Source organism: Spermophilus citellus (genome assembly GCF_964194105.1).
Source record: "Spermophilus citellus genome assembly, chromosome: 5".
NCBI classification, from domain to species: domain Eukaryota; kingdom Metazoa; phylum Chordata; class Mammalia; order Rodentia; family Sciuridae; genus Spermophilus; species Spermophilus citellus.
This window is the reverse complement of record NC_138186.1, coordinates 171,153,135-171,177,768: the sequence shown is the minus strand read 5'-3', so window position 1 is coordinate 171,177,768 and position 24,634 is coordinate 171,153,135. Positions and strand designations below refer to the sequence as shown.

Here is a 24,634-nt window from a genome sequence, read left to right as displayed (position 1 = left end):
GTCCACATGGTACATTTAGGACAAAATATTTTTTCTTTCTTTTTTGGGGGGTGGGGGAGGACGAGGGATGGAACCCAAGGCCTTGCACAGAGCAGGCCCGTGCCCTACCACTGAGCTACCCTCCAGACCTTGGGCCAGAATCTTTTGTGTTGAGCAAAATGCTTCAGAGAGATGTTAGAGGTGGAGTCAACTCGGGCATTGTTTTACGTGTTTTGAAGATGAGAAAACAAAAGCACATTTGTTTGCTGATGGATATGTTCTTATACAAAAAAACCCCACAAAGATTGATGATGAGAGGGAGAGGGAGACGGAGAGGGGGAGAGGCTCAAGACAGAGAGAGAGGGCAAGGGGTTCAAGAATCTGGGTTACTTTGGGCCTTGGGTGGATGCAGACTTTCCTTGCCCTGCATCTGGAAGAATGGGGCTGGGGGGAAGCTAGCAGGGAGGGAGAAGACTGGAGAGGTCTGGGCGGGTGGAAACTGCTTACCTGCACAGAAGGGGGACCCTCATTAGCATTCACCTCACCCCACCTGTCCTGGGCAACAGTAGCAGCAGAGTCATGGGTCCACCGTGGGGACTAATGCTACCTTAGCTCTTGCTAGAATTTCCAGGACTCCTTGTTGTGTCATGACCAGACTGGAATCCCTCCTCACCCATTCCTCCTTCCTCCTGCCAGTCCAGAGAATTTGGATTTTCATTCTGTCTGAGATTTTCTAAACACAGCATTCTGTTTCCAGAAGTTACAAAGCATAAAGATGTTTTAAAAAGTTTTTGCAGGGCTGGCAATGTAGCTCAGGAGTGGAGCGTTTGTCTAGCATGTGCCAGGTCCTGGCTTCCATTCCCAACACCCCAAAAAACGCGGAAAATTTGTTCATTTGTTCAACAAATTCCTTTTTGTGTTTGTGTTTTCATTTATTAGAGCATTATGGTTATGCACAACTATTGGGTTCATTTTGACAAAATCATAGTGCATGGAGTTTTATTCACCCCATTTCAGACCCCAGTGCCCTCGCCTTTCTCCCCCTCTCCCCCCACCTATTACCCTTCCTCTGCTCTATGGGTCTTCCTCTCACTCATTTATCTTTGGTTGGGGCTATAGTTCTACATAAAGGTAGAAGACTGTGGTATATTTAGGCATGCACATAGAGTGGTTTTGGTGAATTCATTCTGTATTCCCTCCCTGTTCCCATCTCTCCTCTTTCCTTCTAGATCTCTTACTCCCTATATCTTGTGATATCCACCCAAAATAAGGGGGGACCCTTATTTTGCTCTAGCTTTTGCATCTGGCTTATTTCACTTGACATGCTGTTCTCCATTTCCACCCATTTACTGGCAAATGCCATAATTTCATTCTTCTTTATAACTGAGTGACACTCCGTGGTGTATATACGTACACCACATTTTCTTACTCCATTCATCCGCCGACAGGCACCCTGGACTGGTTCCATAGTTTGAATATTGTGACTTGACTACTACAAACATTGATGTGCCTATATTCCTACTGTATGCTGATAAATACCAAGGAGTGGGGTTGCTGGGTCATATAGTAAGCAGTTAGTTCCATTCCAGGTTTTTTGAGGACCCTCCACACTGATTTCCAGAGTATTTGTACTAACTTTCAGTCCCACCAGCAATATGTGAGTTTCCCCCGCATCCTCTCCAACATTTGTTATTATTTTTATTCTTGATAATTGCTATTCTGGCTGGAGTGAAGTGAAATCTCAGTGTCGTTTTGCTCTGCATTTCCCTGATCGCCAGGGATGTTGAACATATTTTTATATATTTGTTGCCATTTGTGTTTCTTCTTTTGAGAAATGTCTGTTTAGTTCTTTGGCCAATTTATTGATCAGGTTATTTTATTTTTAATCATTTTGTTTTTATTTTATTATTTTATCTTATGTTATTTGGTGGTAAGCTTTTTGAGTTCTTTATAGGTCTGGACACTAGCCCCCTTCGGAGGAGTAGCTGGCCACCATTTCCTCCCATGCTAGGGGCTCTCTCTTAAGCTCTCTTTGCTGGCGCCCAGCGAACTCTAGTGGCTGGAGAAGCGGTAACAGGAGACTCTCATCAGGACCAGTTGCCCTTCTGACAGGAGCGGGGCTCAGGGGAGGCCGGCTTCCCGCGCCCCTAGAGGGGCAAGACCACAGCGGAGCGAGCGAGGGCCGCAGGGCCAGCTCCACGAAGTCTGGCCTCAGGGAAGGTCTGGTGGCGCTGGCGGATCGGCTCTTTGCACAGAAAACCTGATAATGAAGTGCGCTTCTGCCACCAACACGACGATGCACCAGGAGCAGCGGGGGGGCTGCAGGGGTGGGCGCCTGATGTTCCCTGACCACGGGCTCTCTGGAGGGCCCCAGGGGAGGGATGGCCAGTCTAACCGCATTTGCGTGCTGCCCCGAGGGAGGGCGACTGGGAGAAATGCAGGCCCTGAAAACCATTGTGTCCTTTCTTTCCCAAACCAGGGCTTTCAGTCCAATCAGCCCAATCCTGCTTTGTGCCAAGACACAGGCGTGTGGGCAGTCCAGGCTGAACCGAGGGCAGCAGCTCGCCTGGGCCACGATTCCCGCTTCCCAGGGGCAGAACCCCTCGTCCCTCCGCCCACCTGCCGACCGACAGGAGGGGCTCATAGAGGGTCCCTTTCTGTGACCCACGCGCACGGGGTGGGGCGGTGGCACGCAGGGCAGCCAGCTTGCTAAATCACAAATATTAACTCAATATGCAACACGGAGCTTGTAATTAGCTGACAGTGGGCTGCAGGGGTCACCCCAGGCCCAAACTTAGATGCCCCCGTGCGAAGTGGTCTTGGCGGACCAGCATTTCCACAGTGGTGGTGAGCCAACCTGGGCGGGCACTGGAGAGAAAGGAGACTGGGGTTAGCTTTTCCCACAAGTTGAATTACACCTGATTTGCACTGTGAGCAGGTGGTGGTCATATGGCTTCATGGTTTCCCGAACGTTCTCCTGACCAGCACTAAAGGACACAAGGCAAAGGGAAGAACCCTGTGCCCAGATTTGCCCAGCGCCGCCCGAGTCTGGGGCTCTGGGGCTCACCCCTCCTCAGCACAGCCCAGAGCCGGCTGGCCTTAGTGACTTCTAAGAGCAAACGGAGTCACCACCTGGCTGCAAACCAATTATTTCTGGCTGAGAAATAATTGGGAACATGGACGTTTCTGACCTTCCCTCCCGGTTAACTGATCCTGCAGGCCGCTTCACCAGGGAACTCAAGTCCCTGCCTGGACTCCATGGGTAATCACGCTTGCTGTGGTTTAGATGTGAGGTGTCCCTCAAAAGCTCATCTGTGACACCCCTGATCATGAAGTCCCCAAACCCACACTGCACTAGAATTCTGGGTATAGTCCAAACAGCAACCAGTTACCTGGCCTACTCCAGGTTTGGGGGAGGAATTGAAGAGTGCAAGTACATTTTTGATGGTTTCATTTTAAAAAGCCAGGCAGACCAGCAAACACCTGGTGTCCCCATTGAAGTCAGAATAACAGGGGGGGAGGAGTGGGGGATCTGGCCAGGCACCCTGTGGCTGGCAGCTGAGCTCCGCGGTGGGGGCGGGGCCTGGAATGTTGATGGTCCCATAGCAACCCCAGGGCCTCAGAGGCCACACTGGTGAGGGAGGCCATGGCTAAGGATTTGGAGCCAGGATGTAAGTGGACATCGGGCATTTGTGTTTGGCTTCTGACGTTTGTCTGAGGTGTACCTAGGAACCCAGTTTCTCTGAGTCTGTTTTGAAAAGTGAAGTCTCTCTTGTGGCTGCAAATCAGCTCCAGGAACACTGGTGTCGGAATGTGTTGTCTTCTCAGATCCCAGAATGACAGGCCGAAAAAGTGTGTGTGTGAGTGTGTGTGTGTGTGTGTGTGTGTGTGTGCAGGCAATCTGGCCCTGTCTGGGAGGAGGGGCTGGAGGGGCAGACTTCTAGATGCTAGTCCTGGACTGCAGGACACTCCCTGTGCATGTCACCAACCTGAGCGTGGCCCAGTCTGTTACCACTGTTTACCGGTGACGAGTCCTTGCTTCCACAAATGCAGAAGTATAACACCGGAGAAGCATGCAGAGGCAAGAGTAGAGTGGACAGTGGAAGCTTTATTAAAGGCACTTTGCAGCTTTGAAGTGCAGTGGTGGGCAGTTTGGGGAGGCAGCTGCCCTCTGGACGGACATTGGGCAGTATTTAAGTATCTGTGCCCCCATCCTCACCTGTGAAGGGGATCACAAGGTCACCGCCTCCAGGGCTGCTTTCGAGCCATGCTGTCAAAGGGCAGCCTGCAGCCTCAGAGGCCATGTTTGTCTTTAACCTAAGAGTAAGGAAGCTCCAGCCTTCCTCCCATAACCTTGGGAGGCTGGGAGGCCTCTCTCCTCGCACGTGGCCGTGGCCCTGGGGTGAAACTTGCTCTTGCTGATTCCCAGTTCCACACGTCTTCTCCCCTCTGCTGTCCATGGCTCACACCAGACATGGACGCAGCATGCCCGGCTTCTGTGCAGTGTCCCAGTGTACTCCTTTCCTCTACTGCTGTATCAAGCTCCCCAAACGGTGACTTCAAATAGCGCTGATGCATATGATTTGCATTCTGTGGTGGCAGGTCTTTTTTTTTTTTTTATTGGTTGTTCACAACATTACAAAGCTCTTGACATATATTTCATACATAAGATTGAAGTGGGTTATGAACCCCCAATTTTACCCCAAATGCAGATTGCAGAATCACGTCGGTTACACATCCACAATTTTACATAATGCCCTATTAGTAATTGTTGTATTCTGCTACCTTTCCTATCCCCTACTATCCCCCCTCCCCTCCCCTCCCATCTTCTCTCTCTACCCCATCTACTGTAATTCATTTCTCTCCTTGTTTATTTTCCCATTCCCCTCACAACCTCTTATATGTAATTTTGTATAGCAATGAGGGTCTCCCTTCATTTCCATGCAATTTCCCTTTTCTCTCCCTTTCCCTCCCATCTCATGTCTCTGTTTAATGTTAATCTTTTCTTCCTGCTCTTCCTCCCTGCTCTGTTCATAGTTGCTCTCATTATATCAAAGAAGACATTTGGTATTTGTTTTTTAGGGATTGGCTAGCTTCACTAAGCATAATCTGCTATATGGAAATCAATAAATGTTATTCACCACATCAATAGACTTAAAGATAAGAACCATATGATCATCTCGATAGACGCAGAGAAAGCATTCGACAAAGTACAGCATCCCTTTATGTTCAAAACATTAGAAAAACTAGGGATAACAGGAACTTACCTTGACATTGTAAAAGCTATCTATGCTAAGCCTCAGGCTAGCATCATTCTGAATGGACAAAAGTTAAAGGCATTCCCTCTAAAATCTGGAACAAGACAGGGATGCCCTCTATCACCACTTCTATTCAATATAGTTCTCGAAACACTGGCCAGAGCAATTAGATAGATGAAAGAAATTAAAGGCATAAAAATAGGAAAAGAAGAACTTAAATTATCACTATTTGCAGATGACATGGTGGCAGGTCTTCATGAGCCGGGTGGGCCTCTGCTCAGGGTCTCTGCTGACATCAATGTACTGTAGGGTGTGCTCATCTCTGGACCCTGGGGAGGAATCCCCCCAGGCCGTCGGCACTGTGGCATCCCACAGCTCCCCAGCGGCTGCCTTCTCCCCATCCTGGAGGGCCGTCTGCCCAGAATCTTCCCCTCCTGTTGGAATCTCTGAAGTCCCTCCTAGCCCACTCTCCCTTGTGACTCCAGCCAGAGAAAACTCTTTGCTTTTAGGGACTTGTGTAATGAGGATGGGCCTGCCCAGATGGTCTTAGGCAATCTATTTTAAGGCCCATCACCTAAATCAAATCTGCAAAGTCCCCTTCTGTGACGCTGCAGTCTGAGTTTGCCATTCTTACCCCCCACCACCTGGCCAGCCAAGAGAACTGTGAGTCTGCTCATTCTGCCTCTCTTCCCCATGGACGAGTGCTCCCCTGGGGCTTTTCTGCCTTCTACACTCCCAGCTGTGTCCCCACCCTGCAGGACTGCTGTAGGACTTTGTTTTCTGACACATACAGTGCAGTGTACAGCACCCTGTAGGTTTTTCTATCATTACTTAAAATGTTACAGTGCTTCTTTTCTACATTGATTACATGAAGCAATGGCTGTTCAGTTTTTCTGAAGATTATAATGCAAATAAAGTTCCTTCCCTTGAGGATTTGTCAAAATGTTTGCAGATCCATGTGTAAAGGTAGAGTGTGACCAGGTCACAGTTCTGATGCTGTCTGGGATTTGGGAAAGGTCAAGCAGCCCGCACAGATTCTCTAAGGAATTCAGAGCACACAGGGCACAAGAGAGGACCTACTGCCCACTGTCCCCTGAGGCTCCTTGGCTCTCCTCTGGCTGGGCCTGCAGGTTATGGTCTCAAGAATTCTCTTAATTATTTCCACTAACTTGCCCCCAGCGTGTTTGCTAAGTGCAGGGTAGAGGGAATGAGGACATTCTTGGAAGAGACCAGTGAGAATCTCTGTGGATCCCAGGGTTCACAGAGACCAGACAACAGAGGCCGCGATCTGTAATGATGGTGACTTTCAAGACCTCTTGTCTCCATCTTGAAGCATAAGCAGAATTTCTAAACTAAAGACACTCTGTCTAAAAATGTTAGCTGCTAAATTGTTGGAAATGTTTAATGAATCTAAACCTTATCCAAAAGCCTACTACTGTGTTTTCCTAAATCAATACACATTCAAAAAGTCTCTACACGTTTTCAGATCATTTGTAAAATACTCACTTTTATTTTTTGCTGTCCAGGGTATGCAAAAGACAATGTTTTCAGTAAGGACAGTATTGTGACATCCAGGGCCAGGATGGAGCGTGTGGTCAGTAGTGTGGGAACTTGTCAGAGAGCCATGGAATCTGGATCCTCCAAGTGTTACTGCAGTCGACTCCAAACCTATGCTAATAGGAAGGTGACTGTGCTGATTAGCTAGCTGAAGGCCTCCAGTCCCTTCTGAAAACTTGTGGGTAAACTGAAGGGAGGATAATGGCTGCATTCAAGTGGCCTCTCCCCATTTCCCATGGAGCTGACGTAGCTCGTCTCCCTGCCTTGTGGGTCAGTGCCTCTGAAGAACCACAGTGAGACATTGAAACCTTGTTCTGTTAATTAGTATATGACCTGTTCATAAATGGTGTCTTTGGGGGCTGGGTCTGGGGCTCAGTGGTCGAACACTTGCCTAGCACATGCAAGGCCCTGGGTTCAATCCTCAGCACCACATACAAATAAATTTTTTTAAAAATAAAGGTATTGTGTCCAACTAAAAAATAAATATTAAAAAATGTGTATAAATGGTGTCTTTGAGGTACCGTGCTGGTCAACAGAGACTGTCAGGAACTCCACCGCTGGCAGCATTTGCTCCAATATCCAGCCCTAGTGGCCCTCACAGCGGGGACAGTGGACAGTGTGGGGAGGCTGGGCCCTGGCTTGGGCATGTCCTGGAGCAGGGCAGAATTTTGAAGAGCTCCATAGTCTCTTGGCTCCCTGCTGTTCACACCAGACATCATCCCCAGGTCTGTGGAGACGAGGAAATGGACAGAGCTTTGGGAATTGCTGTGTATCGTGGGGCACAACTGGCCTCAAGAGATGGCACCCATCCTGTGACTCTCAGAGCTCAGAGGCTGGTCCCAGAAGAGGGTGAGAGGCTGTGGGTGGGAAGCTGTGGCTGCTCAGAGACAGGAGGCTGAGCCAAGGAATGTGGGCGGTGCCCGGGACCTCCTTCCTACAACCACAAGACATTGGATCTGGCAACAAGAAAAATAAGCCTGGAAGTGATTTTGTCCCCAAAGCCTCCAAGAACTCAGCTGGCCAACACCTCTGTCTCAGCCCCGTGATGTTCCCATGGAGGGCCCAGGCCTCAGCCCCGCACTAGGGTGCAGAGGCTGCTGTCCATGGTCATTTGTGACACAGCAGGGAATCTGTGGCTGCCCCTGGGTTTTTTTCTGGCCTCATTTTTTCTCTTGGGTGAAAATAGATCTTTCACAGGCAAAGATCTCCATTAGACTGGGCACAGATGTGGGGTGCATGTAGCTCGGGCCTCAGAATGTGCCCGCCTGCCCACTTTGCTCAGGCAGTCCTGGCACAGAGTAGAGGGGTCTGTGTGGGGGAAGGCTGTGTCTGAGACCGGCTGCACTACAGTGCTCGTCCGGACCTGGCTCCCTCTCCACGCTGCTCACTGATCCTCCTCACAATGGAGATGAGCTGTTTGCAGAGGGGCTTGTGGTGGAGATGTGGTTGTGGAGGATCAGGTGGCCCCTCGAGGACTCAGCGGGCCTGCTGGGCATCCGTGGCTGCGGGAGCACCGAGGTCCCAGTCTTGCTGTGCAAGTGAACGTTTTCTTAGCAACTCCTGAGAGTGCTCCAAGGTGGTGGTGCTACCATCTAGGGGTGCTGGGTTCGGTGCCTCTGTTCAGCAAAGAATTGAAGAGCAGGGCTCAGAGATGGCAGGAGGTTTACGGAGAAGAGCAGAGCTACAGAGACAGACTTCTCAGAAGAGAAGGCCCAGAGCTGGAAGACCAGTGGGGGTTGGGTTTGGCCTGTTCTTTTCTAGTCTCAGGAATTCCTTCCTTACCCCCTGTCTACACTCTCTCAGTATTACTGGTTGGTGCCCGCTGTGTCCACACGTCTGTTTTAGTTTTCCCATTGGGTCCCCTACTTAGGAGCACGTGTCCAGAAGTGTCTGTCGGATCGGGTCCCCACTGTGTCCGCGAGCGCTTTCCTCAAGCAGGAGGCTGACCTCATCAGGACCCTCTCCATGCTCCTTTGCTCTGGCCCTGCCCGACACCTCCCTCGCCAACCTGCCCTGGCTGCTGAGGCACCCCCCCCCCCCGTCTCCCTCAGTGCCACTGCTCTGTGGACATCAGGTTACACAGCATTCCAGAAAAAAGGCCCTCTTTCCTCATGTTGAGGGGGAACACATTGAAGGACAAATCTGGGCGACTCAGGGTCTGTCAGAAGTGTTTAGTGCCGTAGACCTTCAGCAAGATTGGGTTCAAGGCTGGAGCATCTACTCTGTCTTTCTTTACCCAAAGCGATTCCACTGGGAGGTTAGTCAACCATATTGAGTTAGATGAGTCTCTTGACTTTGCAGAGGAAGAAACTGAGGTTCAGAGAGTCCATTTGTTATTTCTGCACTCATGTGGTTAGGAATTGGCTAAAAACTAGGACTTGCCATGATTTATGTCCTGGGTCAGGTTCTTGATCGGAGCCCTCTCAGGGGGCAGGTGAGGAGCAGGGCTGTGTGGAAGGAGTCAGGGCACTTTTCACATGTCCACGGGTTTTACTTTTGGGATCAGGAGAAGAAGGATGAATGGCCTTTCAGTCACTCAGTGTGGTGAGGTGTCCTGATAATTTTAGGGGAAAACATGTTCTTGGTGTGTCTCCTGGCATGTCATGTGAAACACGTTAGAGAAGAACCTTGAAGCATCATCCTGAGAATTGTAATAAAACTTTTAACCTTTCCTTCCGGAACCTTTGCTGATATTAGAAGAAATACTTTGTCAAATTAAAACACTCTGCCTCCCTCTTTCTTGGCCTGGCAGGCTCCCTCTGGAACTGGCAGCCCCGGGCTGCTCTCTGCTGCCCCGCCTGAGTCAGGGCACAGGTTTCTTGACTGCAGGGTGCAGCCAGGTGCCACTTTCCCTTCTCTCCCTGTAGACCCCTCTTCGGGGCATGGGCTGTGCCAGCTCAGCCAGTGCCCAGGGCTGTTTCACTGTGGAGCTGAGAGTGAGACTTCCTGTCCTGTTGTCCTCCCTGAACAGTTTACCTCAAGTGGAGACACTGTGAGACCCCAGGCGTGAAGACGCTGGGCGACCTCAGGAAGCTTCTGCACCGACTGCAGAGAGACCACAAGGAAGAGGTCTTGCTCTACACCTCAGGCCACCTCAATCCCAACAAGCTCTACCGGCCGCCCGAGACCCACCTGCCCGCCTGGTGCAGCACCAGCAGGCCCAAGGGGGAAGCAGCTTCTGGAGTGGGAAAGCCACCCGACAGGAATGTCGCCAAGATGAAAGATGCTTGGGCTCATTTTACCCTCAACACAGCTCTGCTGCCTGATGAGACCAGAAACAAGCGGCTGTTCAGGTACCTGAACCCCCAGGCGCCGGCTTCCTACACTTCCAGAGAGGACTTCACTCCCAGGCAAGGAGAGAAGGCGGAGAGGGGCACAGGCTTTCCTGAAGGTCGCAGGAGAGAGGAGCTCAGGCTGCCCCAGATGAAGGTGCTGAGGTACCGAGAGCCAGGGTCCAGCCGCAGCTGCACCCTGACGGCCCCAGGCCCGGACGAGTACCAGTACCTCAACTCCTACCTGGCCGGCATAACCAAAGCCGACAGGTACCAGAAGTTCTTGAGTTTCCAAAAGCAAGTTCTGGCGAAGCAAGATCTACTGAAGAGGGATTTCACAGGGGCCAAGGTGGCAGCGGGCCATGAGAAGAAGTTGGAGGAGGTAAGAAGGGCCACTGTAGCACTGACCACACAGGGCTGTGACAGGAGGACCCTCAGGGCTGAGACTCATCTTCAGCTCTTTTACATTTCCAGGTGTTGAGAAAATCCACAGGGTCAGCAGATGTTGACAGTAAGGTGAAGTGGGAGGCCAAACGTGGACGTGGGTACACTGGAGGCAAGGTCACAATCAGAAGCATTAGATGCTATGTGGCCATGATGGGACATCGACTGTAGGACAGTAGAGGGATCCAGGGACAGCTGGATCCACTGTCAGTGGAAGGGTGTGAGGGGGCAGGGGGAGGGACCAGGCAGATGGTGGGTGTGGCTGTCCTAGGAGGAGGGTGGCATCCTGACTCAGGCAGCTCTCGTGAGGGAGAGAGCAGGGCAGGAAGGCCACCTGTGAAACAGTCAGGCCTGGGGGTTGGGCCTGAGTGTCACAGGGGCAGAGTGGACCCCTGAGGCAGGGTGCAAGGAGGGGCAGGAAAAGGAAACCGAGAGCAGACCAGAGAGAAGCTCCAGGGCAGGTCCTCAGCAGCTGTGGGCAAGGTCAGGGGTCTTGGTTGGCCACCGGCTCTGCTGAGACCAGGCTCTGGGAGGTGGCAGCTGTGCCCTTCTGATTCCTCAACCCGAGAAACGATTTGGAGAGTCCAGAGAAGACCACCTGACCCTCTGTTTGTCCCCAGAAACTCCAGAAAATATGCACGTGCCCCCCGCAAGAGCTCAGCAGGCTGCAGGTCTTAGGAGAAGTGTTTGAAGATGTTTGCAACAGTTCTTTGATATTTGGTGACATCTTAAAAGAAGTTAAGGTAACGGATACATACTTTTTTTTCCCACAATAACTATGAGAACTAAGTGTGGAGTTCTGCATCCATGAACCATCTCATACCTCCCAGAAATCCTGCCCTGTTGAAGGTCCCCATTCTCCAGAGACACACCCTTCACTGAGACTCCAGACTGCAGGTCCAGGCCATAGCACCCAGTTAGCTCTTAAGCCCATGCTTGTTTGTTTTTCCAAATTCTTTCTGATTAATTATAGTACAACATACGTGGCACGTGAACTTCTGGGTTTGCTATTTTACATGGAGCCCTTATGCAATGACAAAACTGCTGTGACTTCATGATGAAAGGCCCCTCAGTGGCACCCAAGCTGAACTTGGCTTGCTTCAGGAACACGCTGTTCTCTAACATCCCTAATGAGTAGGGATGCTCAACAGTAGTGCTGTGGTGGTGTGTTCTACAGAGATACCCTGGTTGCCAGAAAGCTCACCTCAGGCTGCAGGACAGGATTTCTGTATGGCACGAGATCATGTTGTTTTGTGATACATATTGAAATGCTCAGTACTTTAAACTCAAATTTGTTTCAAAGACTATTAGGCCTTATACTTTTTAGTGCATGTGGTTTAATACACTGTAGGATTTAAGGCACTATAGGATTTAATGCACTGTATCATTTTGTATACTTTTGTTCTTTAATTATCTAAATGGACATCCTTAACCTCGGTATTGTTTATATCTGTGAAACAAGCCTTGCTCCGTAGCCTTGCCTCCTAACTCATGTCCAGTGGATGTCTCTGTGTGCGCAGGATGAATATGAACTCTACATGACCATACTCCTGTGCTCCCAGCCCACGGAGCAGTATGAGGTAACTGTCCACCTGGAAAGACCCACAGAGCCTGTCTGGGCATGCTCCACCTTCCACAGCACTAGAAAACATTCAGGACCCAAGGAGCACCGTGTGTTCCTGCGCAGTTCACCCCAGCTGGTCCCTTCATCGGGGAAGAGCTCCATACCAGCTGCAGGATGTTGTTGGTAAAGGACTTCCCTTTAGATGGACACAGCCCTGGTGGCGTTCCCAAGGCACTGGGGTTGGAGGACACTATTTGGGAGGTTAAAAGGGTGCCACTTCAGTGACTGTCGGAGCACCCACAGTAGTTCTGCTGGGTACTGCAAGGAGTGCCATGCGGCCCGCCTGGCCCAGCCACAGCTGCTGTCGCCTCCTGTGGTGGCTTCCTAGGCGGTCCCTCAGAGTTGGGTTGAATGTGCATTGGTTGTAGTAGGAAATTTGTGCTACAGGAACAGCCATCACTTATAAAATCTCAGAGTGTCACACTGTGGCTCTGGTGCCTTGGCATTTTGAATTTGGTGAAGTTTAAAACTTGTGTCTGGCATTTTCACAATGAGGAGATGCAGTTTCTCTCTTTGCACATAAAAACTCGGCAGCATAGAAGGAGGTCAGGTCTGATTTCCTCCTCGGGACACTCACACTCCGGTCCTCTGTGGCCACTCCTCCAAGCCTTTCATGCTGTGCGGATTTGTCTTTCAGGAGTGAGCAAGACGTCCTTGATCTGCCTGTCCCTTACTTTTCAAGGTTGAGTAGAAAAGGGTCAGTTGTGTCCACATTGTGTCAAACATCAGGGTGAAAGAATTCCCAGGCTATCAGGCTCTAGATCTTTCTATTCCTGAGAACCTGGCGAAGGTCTCTGCCGCTCTGCCTTTGAGCACAGCACTGACTGAGTTACAATGGTCCCCACTGACTGAAGAAATGCCCGGGGGCTGGTGACAGTGCACCAAAGGCCTTTGTTCAGCATGTCCTCCCCCCACACAAAGCAACCTGGGAACTCCTGCCATTTAAAAAATTTCTTAGGAAAATAAAACATTAAAATAGCTTTTACAAAGGCGTTTAACCACAGGTTCACTTGACCAGGATGTCCTCCCCCAGTATCCCATCTCTCGGGTCCTCCTGCTGGACCTATTTTAACTAGAATCCATGTTCTGACCCAGGGCATCTGGAATGCACAGTAAGTCAAAGGGAGATTCTCTGCCCTTCCTGGGTGAGCCTCACCCTCTCTGTGCCTTGCCCTCCCAGACTTACCTGGCTGAAGTGAAAGAGCTAGAGAAGAGTCCCGTGCAGAGAGGGGATATTGACCAGGCCAGGGAGGAGCTGAGGAAACTCGTGAAGGCCACCAGAGCGGCCCTGGAGTACCACAACAAGTGAGCAGATGCGCGTCCATCTGGGTTGGGTGACCTTCCTTACCAAGGTCTGAAAGCCGCGTGACTCACACACGTCTGAACTTTGTTCTGTGTTGTTGGGTGTGACATGGTGCCTGAAGCAGCATGATTCCTGGCCTGTGCCCAGCTGTCCCAGTGTGGCCAGATATTCTGCCCACTATGGTGTTTCCATGGTGGGAGGGCTCTGAAGGGGTCTCATCTCTTCCCGGCTGGCCCCGGAAGACTTGCTCACAGGTGTGAGCTGTGGCTGCACCCTCTTTCTAACCTGTGTGGTCCTCCAGGGACAAATAACAATCGGATGGGATCTATTGCTTGCAAGGAGTTAAAAAAAAGATTAAAACAAAACCGAGGTCACCAAATGTCCTCAGGAAAGCAAACTCCCACCGCGACCTCGCCGTCGGCCCTTGCCTTTGCTCTGGTCGGTCTGAAGGCCTCTCTCACTGTGTGGCACTAAGTTCTCGCCCTTCCCAAGGGCCCAGGGCCTAGGGGACTTGGCTGTGGGTTCACAGCAGGCCTTTGACAGGAGCCCTCTCCAGCTGGCCATTAGCTGCATGCCGAGGCGCTGACCCGTGGCTGGGTCACGGGAAGCCTGTCTCTCCTGAGCAGTAGGGTTAGGCTCAGGTGTGCACCTCAGGCGAGATACAGAGGAGGCGACTCAGCCAAACCCATGAAATGACACAAGAAGGTTGTGACTTAGAATCCAAAGGGCAGTGGGCAGCATGCTTGCAGGCCACAGGAGCCATCGGGACACGTGTGCCCCACTGCTGGGCAGGGGACTTCATATGGATCCAGAGCATGACCCAAGTCACCCACGGAGGCCCGCACAGGGAGCCCTGGTGCAGGGTTCAGGGCTGCAGCCCAGGTTCTGTGGGGTCCCAGTGACTGGGAGAAGGTCACCGTGGCACACCTTCAGGGTGTGGGACAGAGACTAGTCATATAGGTCATTTCTGCTGTCCCATAGGAGTCGGGCACCAGGAGGCTGTGAGGCAGATACCTGGGCAGACCTGTGGAGGAACTGGGAGGAGGTGGAGAATGGGGTGTTGTGTCCCAGCTGAGCCAGACCTGCTGCTCTGGTGACAAGGAAACTTTGCACCAAAAACAAAGTACAAAGAGGTTACTGAGATCTCTCCTCCTCCTCCTCTTCCTCCTCCTCATCCTCCTCCTCCTCCTCCTCCTCCTCCTCCTTCAAATCTTTATACCTATTTTTAGTTCAAACATAGTGGAATTTTAACTTGTGATTGTGGGGTGTGACATAATGCAGAACGTCTATTCCTGCATCAGTAGGCGCTGCCCTGATTGGCTGTTTGCCTCAGCGTGTAAAATGTTAGTGGTTTTATTTTTATTGTTTGCCTTCTTTCTTAGCAATTGAAGTCCAGGATAACATCAAGCACCACAGAAAACCCTGTGTTAAGTTGACCTGTTCTAATGTGCATGCAGTCCTGGGGAAAAGGCTCTCCTACTTGGTCAACCTGGGACTCTGCTTTATAGACATCTTTCATTCTCTTTTGTGTTAGAAAGTCAGGTGATACCATTTTATTTCTCAGTAGAAAGAAGACTTGTGGTATAAAGTAGATAAAAGGAACAAAGTATCAACGAAGCTCTCACGGTTCACTTTCTTTAACTTTTCAATTTCTAGACTCAGAGATGAATTAGAGGTGGAGAACAAACTGCTTCGAATCACTAAGGAAAGATCAGGCAAGTTCGGGGTTCCCACCCATGTCTTCCCTCTGTTGCCCCTGCCCGTGCCTGACTCTCGTCCGCCCCTTGGTCCCTCCCCAGCCTACCTGGGGAACACTGTCAGAGGTTCCTGCGGGTCTCCACTACCCCTCGGCTCCCTTTCATGCTCTGTATAGTCTCCTGATGGTCTGCACCATCTGAATGCAAACCTGGAAAAGTCTGTGAGTAATAATCAACCATTAAACCTTACACCTTGGCCAGAGCACACAAAACAAGATAGTCAATAAACACTTATTGATTATATGAATGAATTAAATCAGGAATTAAAGAAGGTATACCTCGTTTTTTAGATCAGATTATTTTTGACATGCTTGGACTTTGAGGTCCATTATAGTTATAAATGATATATATAATATTGTTAATAACACACAGTACTATTAATGAGAGCCAGATATTAAACACAATAATAGTTTGCCTTCAAATATATTTCCAGAAGAAACCGAGAAAAAAGTAATTGATGAGGAACAACTTACTCTTACGGAGAAGGTTGAAATTCAGAGATGTGAAATACTCAAGAAATGGGATGAAATTCAAGACCTTGAAAAGCAAATTAAAGCAACACTGGTGCACACTGGAATTTCAGGCATTGCCGAGAATAAGCTTAAAAGCATAGAGGTATGCAATTTGTTTAAATATTTATATTGTTCTTTTGCTTGAGACCTTGATAAATGCATGAAGCAATTTGATTCTGTAACAGGGTATAAAAATACAGTCAAATTTGGTCCAAATGTATTTTTATTTCAAAGAGTTTGTGGCAGATAATTAGAATAATTAAAAACCAGCTGAAACAAAAATGATACAAATGTCATTGAGCTGTCAATGGCCAATATCTGCAGAATCTGTGCAGAAAATGTGCAGTTGGATTCAATATAATCTCTGGCTGTAGAATTTATAAGAATTTCCTCTTGTGGCTATATAGTCACAGATATTTTCTCAACACTATTTTTTTAAGCTGAGTAATTAGAAATGTATGGTATGCAGCTGGTAGTGGTGCTCTAAACTACTCTGGATTCTTAATTAATCATTATCTTGCCTCACTGCCATAATTGCTAATCCTTTCCAACACATTGGCTATCTGTAAGAGCAAGTCTTGATAACCCCTGTCCACCATTTTTCATGATTAACTTGGATATTCTCATTCACAGTACTAACTGATTTTTCAAGTTCTACTATTAATAAAACTCTGGTATTCCGATTGTGCTTACAATGAATTTATAAATCCACTTGGGAGAAAGTGATAGTTTCACAATATGAATATTCGTATCCAGGATCATTTTAACTTTATTTTATTTATTTCTGTGTCTGTGTCTTAAATAATTATTATACTTACTCACATGACTTTATAGGACCTGATACTATTTTAAATGGAAATTTAAAATGTTCCACGTTACACTTGGTGATCGGTTCCTGGTGCAGGTGTTAAGTACCAGTACAGGCAGGCCGTGGGGATGTTGTGCATTTGGCTCCAGGCTCCCACACTAAAGCTGTTATCACAATAAACTGATGACAAGAGTTTTTTGATTTCTCAGAGTATATAAAAGTCATGCTTATGCTATATTGTAGTCTATTAAATGTATAGCAGCATTCTCTCTAAAAAATATGGACCTTAATTTTAAAAACTTTATGCTAAAAAGTGCTAATGATTATATGTGCTGTTAATGGTGAAAAAACAGTGCCAATGAACTTGATTGGCACAAGGTTGTTCCAAGCCATCAGTTTGTAAATGAAAAATCAAATATCGATGGAGCACAATAAAGGGAAGCACAAAAATGAGGTATGGCTGTATATGTGTGTGTGTGTGTGTGTGTGTGTGTGTGTGTGTGTGTGTGTGTATTAAGGTTTGTAAACTGGGCAGGGTTTTTTTTAAGTTGCTGAGGCTAGTCATGAACTTGTGATCCTCTTGCCTCAGCTGTCAGAGTCTCTGGGATTAAAACAGTTTTTTATCTTAAAACTGGCAGGTATAAGTTATGTGTGAATGAAAATGTAACACTTAGTTTTAATGGTTGAAGGTGCTAGTCATGCCCAGCTTGTATTTGTAGTTTTATGTTGTTTCTAGCCACTGAACAGTGAGGAACCTTACTCTGAATTTCCCTAAGGTTTTAAATTTTTGAAGGATTAATCACATCTTTTTCAGTTTTTGAAACAGAGGCCAGAGATATTTTTTCTTACCCTCTGTCTTTCATTTAATCATATGATTTTAAGTGTTGTGTTTGAGTACTATTGAGATGACACCATTTACATAATACTTTTTATCCCATAAATAGAGAAAAATAATTAACCAGCTATCTTGCTTTTAAACCATTTGTCCTTCAGAATGAAGCTATAAGATTGGAAACATCAAATAGGATCCTAAATAAGAAATTGGAAGTAAGTCTTCTTGGTGCCTGAATCAGTGTCATCAGTACAAGTGGTCCCTGGAGTACCTACTTGCCCCGTGTCACAGACAAACAAGAACGCACACTTCTTCCTCCAGATGACAACTTCCTGTGGTGCTCCAAATATCTGGCTATGCACACAGTATCTTAAAACTGACAGGCGTAAACTGATGTATAAGTGAAAGTGTAGCACTGAGTTTTAATGGTAGGATGTGCTAATAATAATGATTTCTCTATTCCATCTACACTTTACCATGCAACATAAGGAGTTTATTTGGTGACAAGGAATCTTTTGAACTGACTCCACCTAGCAGCTTTGAAGATGTCCCCTAGGGCTGATTAGAACACTTACCTTACATTTGCAAAGCCCTGGCTTCCATCTCCAGGAAGACACACACACACACACACACACACAGCTTAACATGCTATAGATCTATTACGTGTGTATCTGTACTGTACACAGTATGAATTAGTATGTTATACCTGATTCTAGAAATGCTGATTTATTTGGATTCAATTTCATTGCCATCATACATGACGACAGGATTTTAAATTTTTTGTAGGTCAATGAAAACCATTTGAAGCAGTTCATGAGAAAGAGTAAGATCAGTGAGGAGGAGCAGCAGTGAGTATATCTTTAGGAAAGAGCTGTAACTGTCCTGCTGTCCCAGAACACTCACAGGCTGAGCCCTGAGGAGCACTTGGGAAAGCCGACTTCATACTGTTGCAGCTTTTCCTGCTTAAAAGTGCTTAGTCCCAGATTTAAACCTCAATGTATATGGATGGTTTTTCAATGTGGAGAGCTGAAGAGAGGCAGTGGATTCTCCTGGGCAGGGCCAGGAAAGCGGGGGTGCCTGTGGCTATGGGTGGCTTTCTTTTCTCAAATTACAAGGATTTTTGTGAAGTTGCATCTGAAAAACCCTATGAATATACTCCTTTAAAATTTTAAGTTCAAAAGCAAATGGTTGATTTCAGTTGCCTGCTGTAGGTGACTTGTGCTTCACATGGCTATTCTTCTGAGACTTGATGTTGCACTTCGACCCAGGATTTGGTACAATTGGAAGTGGAAGAAAACCATGCGGGTTTAGGGAAGGCTTATTTGTATCAACAGGGCCCGTTAGGCTCAGTGGTGGCATCCAGTAACTAGGCGTGCACTGTCCTTTCCTGAGACCTCCCCCGGGTCTCAGTATGGCTGTCTTCAGGGATTAGGTCCATGTTCCAAGGAGGAAGGGAGGGAAGAGGAGGACAGATGACCAAAGACTTCTCATGTGGGGCTTTCAGCTCAATTGAGGGGGACAGTGGTTCTCAGTGACTCCCAACCACACCTCAGTGGCCCGCACGGCCTACCACCCCCCTTAGCTGGAAAGGAAGCCAGAAACAGAGGACGCCTCCCTCCCACTAGGTAGACAGAGAAACCCAGGGGAGAGGGCACTGGAGGGGACCTCAGCTTCCTCGTGACTCCTGCTCCTCCTGTGGTGTGGGGGCAGTGGAAGTTGGGTAACGACAACGTTACGGACTTGGCTCTGGGAGGCTCCTGGCACACTCCGGCAGCAAGAGTGAGTTTCTGAAGGCTGTGCGTACTCTGGGTGGCAAGTCCACCCCTGCTGCTACGCTGTCCTTCATCTGGAAGATGCGGGTGGGGGCTTGGGGGGATCCAAACACAAGCAGGTCTTCCTTCCACCCAGTGTCTAAACTGTGCTAAAATATTCTTCAAAGGCAGATGATTGCAAAGTCTCATCTGTTTTCAGATAAACGTGCCCTAAAATAGAAGTTTACTTTGAAGTGTTCTTTCTTCCTTAATGCATTTTTCTAATCTATTATATTCACTTCTTATGTATTTTAAGGAAACTTTGGGAATTTATTAAAAAATACACAAAATTAGAAGAAACAGAAAATAACTCTCAAGCCACTGGAGAAGTGACCCATGAAAATTCAGAAGTGTCATGTGTATAGCAGCCTGGATGTTTTCAGATGGAGAAGTCAACTGAGAGGCATTCCATTTCGTCCACCTTACCCCAATAAAATTAATGTGTTATAAGTATCCTCTTCAGAGTGTTGATCAATGCATATACACACATGGTCAGTTTTAATTTATGCATATGTGCATAACAATACTAGTTCTGAGAATTTGCTGCTTTTATTTAGTAACTTTCCACTGGAGAAAATACTTTTCAATATTTAAGAATAAAAAATCTTTCTGTGTCATATTAGGGGGGATCATATTTGTCAATCTAAACATAATTGCTTATCTGCCAACAGTTTTTTACATGTGATACAGTGCAGTGGCGCTCTAATTCATATCCACTTAATTAAATAACTTTATGAATTGGAAGTCATGGCTGCTCTTCAAATGTCAGGACTCTCGTTTGAGCTTGGCACACGGGCACCTTGGTTGGCCGGGACCTTCAGCCCAACCCTGGGACTTGGGGTTCGTTTCTCCTCTTTGTCTTTGATCTGGTCTAACTTCTAGAGCTGAAGGTTAAATTGGAATCCTTCGGACAACCAAAGGTGGTGACTTTGGAGTTCAGATGTCAGTGGTGAGGACCTCAGTCCTAACTTGGAATAGTGGAGGAGAGAGAGAGAGAGGGGATGGGGGCAGACTTGTCAGGAGGGTGTGCTCCAACAGTGCTCTGAGAACCACGAGCTCTTCCTGGCCATGACTCACCTCTGCTTTAAGAGGCAAATTGGTGGCAGTTTTTGCCATGTAGAGACATCAACCGGACTTTCCTAGTAGTGTTTTCTATATTCCAGTTACTTTCCGTTGGTCGATTCGTCCACTAGGATCCTGCTAATAGAATGTCTCTCTTTACACAGGGGAGACCTGAAGCTTGAGGCAGGGACTCGGTTCCCTAGAGTGCCCTCTAAGTGACAGGGCTAGAAGGAGCCCAGGTCTGGTTGACACCACTCCTGACCTCCTGGGGCCTTATCGTATGGTGTCATTTGTAAGATAGTGGGAATGGATTTCGGAATTGCCTAAGAGTGGCAGAAAGACCAGAAGAAGTAAAGACAGACAGATGCTCGGTGTGGCTCTGTGGTGGGTGAGGAAACTGGGAAGTGTTTACCCGGGATTGGCCAACAACCATGCTGTTCTTGGGGGGCTGCCAGGTGGGTTATAGTAAGGCTTTGTGGAGATCAGAGTTCGTGAGCGGAACGCACTCCTGAGGACTGCAGAATTCTTTTTAAAGCAGATGAGGGATCCTCTCATCCTTTCTATTACAAAAGAACCCTCCATTCTGTCAGCATTCAGTATAGTTCAGAGACATGGCCAGCTGTGAGGATGGAAATGAAGAACATCTGGTGCCGATCCCCAGGGAGTTTGCGGTGGTTGTAGAGGCTGAGAGAAGAGCCACAGCCAACGCCTAGTCACACTGCTGCATGCCAGGCTGTGGGTAGGTGGGTCCCACATTCGCTGGACCAGGTGTACCTGATAAGGAGCTTTAGGAAGGGACCTGGCACAGCGGGTGTGGCTCCTTGCATTTGAGCAGGAACACGTGACTGTGTGCCAGTGGGGTGCAGGTGGCTGAGCTCCACAAGAAACAGGTGACCCCTGGGAAGACTGGCTGATTTGTAAAAGAGACTGAAAGGGAATAAAGAGTCAAATTTCGGCTTCTCATTGTCAGAAAATCTGACTGCTTTGAGTCTGCGCTTCTCCGAGATGAGATTTTAGAGAATCCCTGATTTGATCCAGGTTCGGAAAGCAAGGGGCAGATCCTGGTGTGGCCTTTCGTCCAAGCTCTGCAGCCCCGAGGGAAGCATCTAGGAATGGAGAGTGAGGCCTGGGCCATGGGACTAGATCTGGGAGCAGCACGGAGTCCTCTTGGATGCCCGGCTCTACCTGGAGGCAAATGCTGTGGGAGCCTCCTGAGTTTGAAGGAGTTTCCAGCCAAAGAATCCAGGACCCTCCGGTAGGAAAGCCCGTTACTGTCCAAAGCCTGCAGCAGCCTTGGTCTCCTGACCACCCAAGGAGAGGGGCAGAAAAGAAGCTGAGAAAGCTGTGCTTGCCCCAAGGGGCATATTTCCCAAAGCCCACCATGCACATGCCCAGGGGAGGTGGACAGGGGCCAGCCAGGCACAAGGATGAGGGCAGAGCTCCATCCAGGATGCAGGAGCAAGACTGGGCCCAGAGGAGTCACGGGCTTCTGGGTAGGCCCTGTGTCTTCCCTGCAGAGGTTTAGAAATCTAGGTGCTGAGGATGGCTGTGTGCATCCTGTTTTTACCCTTTCTCTATGGAAATTCTCAAACTTCCTGAACCTATCCTGCCACATCAATGTTTATAGCAGCTCAATTCACAATAGCTAGACTATGGAACCAACCTAGGTGTACCTCAATAGATAAATGGATAAAGAAAATGTGATATATATATATATATATATATATATATATATATATATATATATATATATTTTTTTTTTTTTTCAATGGAATATTACTCAGCTTTAAAAAAGAGTGAAATTATGGCATTTGCCAATAAATGCTTGGAGTCGGAGAATATCATGCTAAGAGAAATAAGCCAATCCCATAAAACCAAAAGTCAAATGTTTTCTCTAATATTCGGGGTGGGGGCACTAGGGAAGAATAGCGTTACCTTAGATTAGGCAGAGGACAGTGATGGGAAGGAAGGGGAGAGGATGGGGGAGAGGGAGATAGTAGAAGGAAACAGACATCGTTACTGTGTGTCTATATGTGACACGTGACCAATGTGATTCTGAAACAAGTGCACTCAGAAAAAACGAGAAACTATATTGCATCTATGTATGATGTATCAAAGTGCATAAATGCATTCTACTGTCAAGTGTAACTCATTAAAATAAATAAAAAATTTAAAAATTTAAAAGAAATATACTGAGGTAAAAAAGATGATAAAATCATTTTAGTTGTAAATGTTCAGGAGGTGCCTTGTGAATCAATTTAAATCTTGAATTATCAGGTTTTGAAGTTTAGTTGCTCTGTTCATAAGACAGAATTTGATTAATATTTTTTGAAAAAGCAATGGATTTCTCCCCATAGGACAACATGTTTGGCCTTAAAGCCAATAAACTGGTTATTTTTTTTAAAAAAGTCCTGCCTTAAAAACATTTCTTAATATTTTTTGTAATATTTTCATCTCTTTCTAAATTTATTTCATGACGGAGACTTCTCTCTTCCCTTTCCTTCCCCACCTTCCTTCCTTCCTAATCTTATTCAATGCCAGTTGACATTATTTTACAAACCACAGAAGTATTGAAAATTTGACTTTGGGGAATTTTTTCAGTGTGTTGCATTTGGCTAAAAATAAGGTTAAAATAAGAAACACAGAGAAGCAGAATAAGTAAAAGAAAGAAAGAAAGAAAGAAAGAAAGAAAAAAAGAAAGAAAGAAAGAAAGAAAAAAAGAAAGAAAGAAAGGAAAAGACAGAAAGAAAAGAAACTCATGTGCATGTTCAGAGTGTTCTCTTTCTCTCTCACTCCCTCTTGTTGTCTAGGGTTTCTCTGTCAGCCCTGCCTCTTCTAAATGCCATCTCCTGATGCTCACCGTGGAACTGTGAGGGCGGAAAGGGGCAGAGACTTGATGGCCCCTGAGCTGGGTAGGAAGTCCCTGGAGGTCAAATCTGTGAATGCTGCAAACAAATTAAAAGAAAGAGAGCTACATAGTCAACATAGATAAATCTCAGAAGAATAATATTGAAAGAAAAAAGTTATAAATAGAACGAATACATTGCAGCGCCATTAATCCAAGCAGAGAACCAATCAGAACGTAGAGTCGTCTCCAGTTGGCATGAGGCCAGCTCAGTGGTCCTGGGATGTGGGTTAGCTGTAGGGAAGAGGGGAGGGAAGAAGAGGAAAAAGGGTGGGCTGGCTTCTGTATTTCAGGACCATAATGTTTAATTCCTATCAATACCAGGAGCAGAAATGCCAAGAGATTGGTGCACGTTTAACCTGACAGTGGGCTCATAGATGTCAGCTGTGTTACTTTCTCTACGTGGCAATGTGACGATCATTACCCTCCAGGCTTCCTGTTCTCCCTCGGGAGTTCCTCCAGTTCTCTCATGACCTCATGTGGTCGGCTGCAGGTACTACTCCTCTTTTATAGATGAGAAACTGCTTATCTAGAATGCTTCATTTCAAGTACGCTGTAGTGTGTGCAGTGAAGGAGGCTCTGGTGTAATATTTGTAAATGGTACAACGAGAGTCAGGACTGACTTGAAGGGATCTTGAACAATATCCACAGGGAGGGGTCAGGACGGCTGAACAACCTTCGAGTCCTGGGGAGGTGTTTCCAGAAGGGCGCAGTGTGAGCCATCAGGCGGTCTGCCCCTGGCTAGGACATGGTGATGGCGACGGTGGTGGCAGTGATGGTGACTGCTGTGGTTGGATCTGGAACGTTCCCCTCAGCGCTCCTGTGTGGGAACACGGTCCTTGTCAGCTTGGTTCAGAGGAGGGCTTGTAGGCAATGATTGGATGCAGGGCTCTGATCTCATCTGTGGATTAATCCATTTGATGGCTCAATGACTCCAATGGACCTGCTGGGAGGTGGTGAAAGTCACCGGCAGCTGGGGCACCACTGGAGAGTGAGTCACTGGGCATCGGCCCCTTCCTCACTCCTCTCCCTCTCTCTTCCTCTCCTTCCCACCTGCCATCAGTTGAGCAGCTGCCCCCCATCATGCCCTTCTGCCATGGTGTTTCTGCCTTGGAGCCAGCAGACCACAGGCTGAACCTCCAAAACCATGAGGCAAAATGAACCCTTCCCCTCCTAAGCTGTTTTTTTTTTTCAAGTATTTTGATCACAATGACAAAAAGCTGAGGAGGTAGTGATGGTGGCGGAGATGATGGTGATGTGATGGTGGAGGTGATGATGGTGAAGGTTATGATAGCAATGGTGGTAGAGGTGATGGTGAGGCTGATGGTATAGGTGATGGTGATGGTGATGGTGGGGGTGATATAGTGGAGGTGATGATGCTGGTGGAGGTGAAGTGGATTGTGATGGTGATGTGATGGTAGAGGTGATGATGGAGAAGGTTATGAAGGTGATGGTAGTAGAGGTGATGGTGAGGCTGATGGTGATGGTGGGGGTGATGTAGTGGAGGTGA

General features: G+C 47.7%; 1 protein-coding gene across 1 annotated transcript; it reads left to right on the top strand.

Annotated features, from left to right (window-relative positions):
- Positions 1–3,625: 3,625 nt before the first annotated feature.
- On the top strand, positions 3,626–19,828 carry LOC308650171 (uncharacterized protein C6orf118; the record flags this gene model as incomplete). Its single annotated transcript, XM_081296181.1, has 10 exons — positions 3,626–3,650; positions 9,766–10,448; positions 11,131–11,253; positions 12,031–12,090; positions 13,315–13,439; positions 15,094–15,152; positions 15,628–15,809; positions 17,508–17,561; positions 18,133–18,194; positions 19,414–19,828. The coding sequence occupies 10 exons, from the start codon at positions 3,626–3,628 to the stop codon at positions 19,520–19,522; spliced, it is 1,482 nt and encodes a 493-aa protein (XP_081152307.1). The 3' UTR covers positions 19,523–19,828.
- Between the last annotated feature and the right edge of the window lie 4,806 nt (positions 19,829–24,634).